At 37.1% G+C, this 8,159-nt stretch overlaps 1 protein-coding gene across 1 annotated transcript in view; it reads right to left on the reverse strand.

Moving 5' to 3' along the window:
- The window catches only part of yap1 (Yes1 associated transcriptional regulator), a 45,183-nt gene extending 40,359 nt beyond the window's left edge, over positions 1–4,824 (reverse strand). The window contains exons 1-2 of the mRNA XM_051724387.1: positions 4,236–4,824; positions 2,696–2,931 (exon numbers count right to left, since the gene is read on the reverse strand). Coding sequence (XP_051580347.1) covers positions 2,696–2,931; positions 4,236–4,436 — 437 coding nt within the window. The 5' untranslated portion in view covers positions 4,437–4,824. The remainder of the gene's footprint in view (positions 1–2,695; positions 2,932–4,235) is intronic.
- Positions 4,825–8,159: the final 3,335 nt, after the last annotated feature.

The following is an 8,159-nucleotide window of genomic DNA, read 5'->3' on the forward strand; positions in this document are numbered from 1 at the left end:
GGTAAAATTACATGCTTTCTGACTAAATCTCTGGCCTTAGAAGAGAAAGACAGTGCTAATGTGAAAGAAGTGCTGTAGTGGTCACCTGAAAGTAATGCAAGCTTACTTGTGTAATATGGCTTATATGGCTTAGACAGTTCTTTAAACAAGAAGTTAATTTGAGTAACTTACATTTAACACACAATATGGCCACTTATTTTGTATATTTTTGGTCTGCTAATGAAAACAGTGCCAAAGGAAGCCAAAGCAGGATCAACCACTGCATGTTGCAGGGCAATGCACAAACTGACAGCCTGTCTACTGGCGTGAACATAGATTAGTAAAGTAATATAAATAGTGAGGCGTCCTAGTGCTGTTACACTAAATATCAGCACTCTTGGAATGCCACTTGTCCAATCAGATTAAAGCAAATTCTTTTAAGCAAGTCAGTCCACTTGACGGCCTTCTTTGGAACGCTTTGGCCAGGCTAGGCAGCTATTTTTCTATGTAGACAAGCAGCATACAAGTGCAGCTCATATCTCGGAGTTTGACTGTTGTATAGTTGTGAATGACAAATACAGACAACACTGAAAAAGAAGGTATAAAAAGAGCAAAAAAAATTACTTCTTTATTCAGCTCCTTGCATCTAATAAGGTTCACTGTGATGTGGGAAAGTTATCCACAAACAAAGCTAGGGTCAACAACAATAAGCAAGATGAATAAAATGAGCCTCCCATTTCTCTGAAACCCCAAACAAAGAGCAGTTAAAAGAAGGAGGGGGTTCTACAGACAAGAGACGACTTGGACTCCCTGACTTTTATTTGTGCATTTGAGCACTGGCAGAGCTAGGGTGAAGATCAAACAGTGCCCACACACAGACAACTCAAAAAGGTAGAACGAGTAAGACGTCTCAGCATTTGCTCAAGAAGCACTTTTAGAAGCACTTTTGCCATGACTCACTGGAACTGGAAAATTAGTCCAACTCATTGCTGGATGCATTAGCAGTTGCGACATTTCCACAAACATTAGCCTTGGTCTTGTGCACCGTCTACACAAGTGGCGATTTCCCCTTCCTGTCCCTCATTCCTTTTTTGCACAATTCCTGGAGATCTGGTCCAAATGAAACAGATGTTCTCCAGATGTTCCTTAAAAGCTCTCCATTTTATCACCGTAAATTGGAGACTAATCTTGTTTGTCTAGAATCAACAGTCAGAGAGTCACAGTTCCAGACGTCCCAGAAACTTTATATTCAAAAAGATCTGTATCAATTCACTTGTAATACAACAGATATCAAATAAATAATAAGAACTTAAACAAACCATATCAAAAAGATTTCAGTACTACTTAAATTTACATTTGCCCCTTAAATTCTAACGGCCTCAGCTGTAGCCTCCTGTGTGCAGCCTGTCTCAGATTGCGTCCTGAGGATAGTGTTCTGTGACCAGGCAGATGAGTTTAGCAGGCCGGCCCGTCCTCCACTCTACACTGCTACACTGGGCCTTTGTTCCCCTCTGAAACTTAATCCGCAGAAACATTAAGTACCCACACACACACACACTTATAGAAGGGAACCTCTGCACACAGGCTGACACACTGTCATAAAGTCTAAAGGCCCCAGCACACTTACGAAGTTGTTCTTCTTCATTCTTCGGTCAGAGGTAAAAAGAAGTTTGAAACAGCTGAGCAACGACTGTTTGGGAACTTTCAGACACCTGCCACATCGCTGTGGGAGGCATTTAAAAGTACATTTACATAATGCGCTATACGCAGCTATAATATGCACCAATGACACTCTGTTATTGTGATTTTTGATTACACTGATACTACTGCAAATATGGGTATATAAAGAGTGATAATAGGCAGAATGCAGATAAAAGAATAAGTGAATGGCTTTCGCTGCAGATGGTACTTAAGATTATTTGAGTAGATTTGATTCCTTTTGTAGAGTAATTAAACAAAAAAATTGCATGACATGGTTTTGGTAAATGTCACTACATGAATGATCGTACAGATGTAGGTAAATCTGCACCAGCTCACTAAAAACTCTGCTTGCCGGTGTGTTCATGTTGACTGATCTTAACTGACTGAAAGTGAATTCACTGTCTGCCTCAGTGTAGGCGGAGTTCAGTCACACCTACTGATGACGTGACCCAATGGCAGTAAGGAGTTTAGCAGCTGGTCAGAAGTTTTCCTAAAAGTTCACCCAGACGAGCCTAACGAACCACCGAAACAAACTCAAAAACCCCTTTTTTTTGGCCAGATTTTTTTCTAAATGTCACACCTGTTCATTCTTCAATTTCGAAGGAAGTATGCAGAGGCCTTATGATCTACAAACCAGCTGGAGAAAAGACTCCATATTGGGAGTTTTTCTGATAAAAAATGCGTTACAGCACATTAACAATAAGTTTTCATCTGGATAATTAAAATTAAAGCACATATGAAGCCTTTTATTGTGGTTTCTATCATATTTTGTAGTACAAACTTCAAAGGAATACCACTTACTTGTACATCTTGTATACTGTGTAATATGTGTATTATTGTATGTATATTGTGTATTATGTGCATACTATACACATAGTAAGGTAAATTCTGAAGGTCAAGGGGTCATCATTACAATAATTACTTAGTTAACTCCAATTCCAGAATCATAAAACAACACTGAAACCCAACAGTTGGCATACGCATCGTATGAGGCAGGACAGCTTTAGGAACTCACTTAAGGAAGTATCTCTGGCCCGAGGGAGTCTTGGCCATCTCCCAGCCTGGCGGTAGCGGCACATCATCGGGTATTTCAAAAGAGGACTGACGGAGGTGTTGAGGTGGGGGGTTCGCTTGACCCATGTTGTTCAGGGCGCCCGGGGAAACTGCACCCAGCTGCAAGGAGGCAGGAGAGGAGTGTGCCCTCACGTGCTGGGGTGTGAGTGTACTAGCAGTACCTGCATCTGTGCTGGCCTGTAGAGGGTTAGACGATTAGACTCACATAAAGAAAACATTCATAGGTATATAATGTAGTTAAAAAGCAAGTTAAAAAGACTACAAAAATGGGCTCAGTAGAGAAGAGGCTTGTGTGTAAACCTCAATGCATAAAATACTGCAAATCACTGATTTTTTTTTAATCGAAGTCATATATAAACATAGAACATGATTGCACACATGTGCATGTACACCCACATGCATATACATATACAGGACATGTTAACTATGGTGGGGTTAGGGAGTAAGAGATGTGAGTCAGTTCTTTTTCATCGTATAAAGGGAAAGTTAGAGTACAGATGAACTAGGACAATAACAACAACAAAGCCTTTTCCCAATATAAATAAAAATACAGCCCTCTGACACAAAAAACACTAGTGACAAGATTTCTTCACAAGGGCACTGCTGTCATTTTGAATTATAGTTTAGTTTTGCTTTCATTAGTTTTTATCAGCTCCTATTTCAATAACAAAACGTTAAGAAACGGATGTGGCCTACACTGCAGACTTGAGGAGGAGCTTTGGAGGAAACAGGCTGTCCAGGAGCACAAATCAACCTCTTCTGTACCCAGTGAAGTTAACATCGGCGCATGCGCGAGATGCGATTCCAAGATCGAGAAAAACTCGATTTTTGTAGCTCGTAGTTTTAAGCTTTAAACATAGAAAATAGTCATTTCTAAAGTAACTTTTCATCGATTTAATCGAAAAAGATTTGCCTATTTAACATTTCACTACATATAACAGAGACGTTTATGCAACCTTCAACAAATGGTTTAAAATATAACTATAAAATGTATTACAAACAGTACAGTGCTACTGTAAAATACAAATTGTAAGAACACATTGAGGGAAACGATTTATAGAAAGATAAAGGTTTAAAAGTACATTTAACTTTTACTGTTGAACTGTTAAATGAATGAAATGTGCAGTGAAGATGATGTCACAATCTAGTTTCAACACCCCATCCACACTGCTATCGTCGCGACAAACTACAACGCTGATATTATAACCATCGAATAACCAAACGTGACTTTGTAGTGTATACGAGCTCAAAAAGTCGCTGAACTTTTTTTGTCTTACTCGATATTTTTGTGTTTTAGTTTCGTTTAAATGTCCTAATATGCACATGTTTCCCTGTATCTGTTAACTGTTTTTAATAAAGTTGTGGGAAAAGTCGCTAAACAGTGCAGTGGGCCCCGTGCGCCTGTCGCGTCGCCCGCTTGCTGTAGATGAGAAGGAAAAAGTTGGGGAAATAGTTTGTGGTTTCTGTGGGGGTGGTCTTACTTGTCTGGAGTGCGAATTTGGCTCTGGCGGCTTAAAGAAGGAGTCTGGCAGCTTTCTCATCCTCATCGGCACGGAGGGAGGAACTATGGCATTTTTCGGGTTCATCACAGCGTTAAAAAGAGCCTCTAGATCGGTCTCTGAGTCTCCCCGAACATGGACGATCTGGTGGCCGGCAGGAGGGTTGTGCTGGCTCGGATCCATGACTCCAGATAAAATATAGTGTTATCTGTGAGAAACTGCTCTTCTGTCTATCCGACTGAACAAGTGTACACAAAAAAGTCAAAAAGCCATAAAAAGTCAAAGGTAAATCCAAACAGGCCAAACCCTGTTCCTCCCCTTAATTAATTATCCAAGCCTTGCGAAAAAAAGTAGGCAACGATGTATTTTTCTGCTTCCCGAAAACACAGCAATAAATCTGGAAACGCGCATATCTACTAAAGTTGATCCTTAAAACGTATTCTAAAGTCTCTGAAGTCTTCTAACAGTGTTCGTATATGAGTTTCCCAAAAGTTTAAGGATCTTGTAATGCAGACATTGGCGATGACTGTTCTGCGCATTGAAAATCACAGCCCTCTCACTAGCCTAACTAACTTTTTGTCTCAACTTCTGAAACTTTGGGCAGGACAGCCAACATTATGAGTCATGTGACCGCTGACTCAGAGAGGGCGGGGCTTGAGAGCCTTTAAAAGCAACACGCTTTTTTTTTTCTTTCTTTCTTTCTAATAAACTGCTAAAAGCTAACGTTACTCAGCCCCACAAATAGGGTACAGCGGGGCTTCTTTGATTTTATTTTCTCCCAAAACACAAAACAGCAACAAAACCCACCACAGTGCTTTCCTTGACACAAATATTCCTGATCCATGAGATCATTGCCTGTAATGTCTAAAGTTTGATTTTGAGGTAATTTGATCTAATATTTAATTATTTTTAAAATGTGGCAAATTTATGTAGCCTAGCTACTGAGAATCCCTGAATTTATCACATTTATTTCGAGACAAAATATATATATATTTTTTTTGGCAAATAGATTGGTTATGAAAATTTTTCAAAATGGGGTCACATTGACTGATCCAATTACAATGAAATTAATTTGTTTATAAAACACTTCAGATGTTATTAAATGCCAAATGTGACTGAAATTAACAGAAAATCTTAATTTGTTACTCAAAAAAGCATCTTACTGTCAAATTTTGCCCTATAACTATTGTCTCTATTCACACAATGTCACTATAAACCCCCTGGGGGCCTTTTACCCCAAGTGTGGGGTAAAAGGTTTCCTCGCCACCTTTAAAAAAAAAAAAAAAAAAAAAAAAAAAACATTCAATCAAAACAACTTTCCATTATTATTTCTTTTCACACAAATTATGTTGGTCCATCAATATTCCATTTTTTCAACCTTGATACACTTTGTGACCAGAAAAAAAGCACATTTTCCTTAAGCTGTGCCTTTAGCCACATTGTACCCCGTTTATAATATTTCAAACAGTCAGTATTTTAATTTAAAACAATCTACCTTCACAGGCTAGTTGCTAAGATTTTGTATCAATAATTTACTATTTTACCTTCAATTTATTAACTCTGTATCACCAATTAATAATTCATCATGACACATCGTTTTAATTTTATTTATTTTCCATCCTAATAAAGTACTCAGGAAAGACAGTGACTATTGTTGTTGTGTGTCTATTTTAAAAGGGTGTCACAATTTTTCATTCATTTTTAGACTATGTCATGCAGTGTCACTCTCCATGGAACATTATACAAAAATACACCAGTGAAGTTCAAGCTCTCAGCTCTTTATGAATAAAGAAATAAATTGTCTTTCATTCTGTAGAAAGCCGCAGAAAAGTAGTTCCATGCTGTTCCCATAATTGTTATGCAAATGAGTCTTCCCGGTCCATTGAGAAATAATTTTGTCAAGACTCTTTTCCCATACATTTAACATTGAGTGACTGATAATGAACCCCTTTTAATCCCCTGCGGGAACAGAGAGAGCATGATGAATTAATTAAAAAAGTTACTTTGTACTTTTCCCTTTAACCAGCCAACCAATATACAACCCTAACAAGAACTGTCTCTATAAGCAATATATAATCAACCACATTATGTGCGGGGTTTTTGTCAGTCCCTTGTAATTTGGATTCTGCTCTGAATTATATCGGTATTACACACTAGTATTCATGAACAGAAGGTACAATGGCAACATTTCTCTTAAAGGGATAGTTTACCCAAGTGTGAAAATTCTCTCATCATTAATATTAAATATTGCGCTGTTTCTCACCAACACCTATCATATATTGCTTCTGAATATATTAATTTAACCACTGGAGTCTTAAGGATTACTTTTATTCTGCCTTTATGTGCTTTTTGGAGCTTCAACATTTTGTTACCAATTCACTTGGATTGTTTGGTTTGCTGAGATATTCTTCTAATAATCTTTGTTTGTGTTCAGCAGAAGAAAGAAAAAAAGTCATACACATCTGGTATGACATGAGGGTGAGTAAATGATGAGAGAATTTTCATTTTTGGGTGAACTATCCATTTAAATGCTTTTATTTTTCTGTGAACAGCTTCACACAATCACTTTTACTTTATCATATTCAAGGTGCTTAACTGTAATGCAACTAGTTGTTGTCTATGTTCCATAAAATATGTTGCTGTCATGTTTTGAATATACAGACTGTGCGTTTGAGATCATTAAAAACGTGTAAATATCCCGAAATGGGCTACCCTGCCCAACCCTGGGGGAGACCACCCACTTAGTTGTCATGAGAGTGACTCGATCATTTAGTCAACATGTCCCAACATCTTTGAGCCTGTGACAATTGTTTACAATAATTGGCATCAGAATTACATGAGAAACGGGAGTGTAAATGAACTATTTTTTTTTATTATTTTTTTTGCCAATGGTATTATAATTGTGTAAGAGTGGGCTACCTAAATGAAAAGCAGTTATAATTTTTTTCAATCTTATAGATGTCTGAATTTACAAAAAGATTTTTACAAAGAGAATATATATATATATATATTTTTCCATTTCTATTTGCTTTCTTAATAATCACAGTAATTATACAGTTTCTGGATAATCAGCGTGCTGAACATCTGAAGGTGGCATCATTTCCAAAATCCCTAATCTCTGCAAGGATGGGAACTGAAACATTTGTGCGCCCCCTATAGGCTAATGACACGTTTGAGATGATCTAGTTATTGGCTGAATCTAACGTGTGGGCATTAGATTCTGGTGTTTGTTTGCATCATCCTAATTACAGGCTTGAATGTTTGTTATGATTTAGTAATAAAATTAAGATAAAATATTGTGAAAATAACAAAAGCATTAATCATTCTTTAAAAAATCATATTTACCAACCTTAGATGATAATAAAGAAAAGATTTACTTTTATTAGTTTTTTATTGAATTAAACATATTAATGTGTTAATATTTGAGTGTGTTAAGTAGTACTTCTATATAACTTAATTAATTATTTTACATTTTGTTTGATAAAAGCATGTATTGAGTAGGTCAACATTTTCGCATTTCTATCATAAGCTCATAAGCTCATACCAGGGGCATAACTACATTTACATTTAGTCATTTAGTAGATGCTTTCATCCAAAGCGACTTACAAATGAGGAACATAGCAAGCAATTTGTCATACAAAGTTCAAAAACATCTACAGTGTTGTACTGCCAAGCTCTCAAGGTGGCTGGAGAAGTATAGGTGCTTGCACAGAAGAAAGAGACAGAAAGGGACAGTTTGTTTTGTTGTTTTTTTTTTTTTTTTGCTTTCTTTTTGTATAGTAAGTGCAAGTTAAGTTCAATAGTAAGTGTAATTAGTGTGAATTAGGAGTGCTTGTGGAACAGATGTATTTTCAGCTGGTTCTTGAATGTTGAGATGGTAACAGCAGATCGTTTGGATGTTGGAAG

The sequence above is a fragment of the Myxocyprinus asiaticus genome, chromosome 18 (genome assembly GCF_019703515.2).
Source record: "Myxocyprinus asiaticus isolate MX2 ecotype Aquarium Trade chromosome 18, UBuf_Myxa_2, whole genome shotgun sequence".
Lineage (NCBI taxonomy): Eukaryota > Metazoa > Chordata > Actinopteri > Cypriniformes > Catostomidae > Myxocyprinus > Myxocyprinus asiaticus.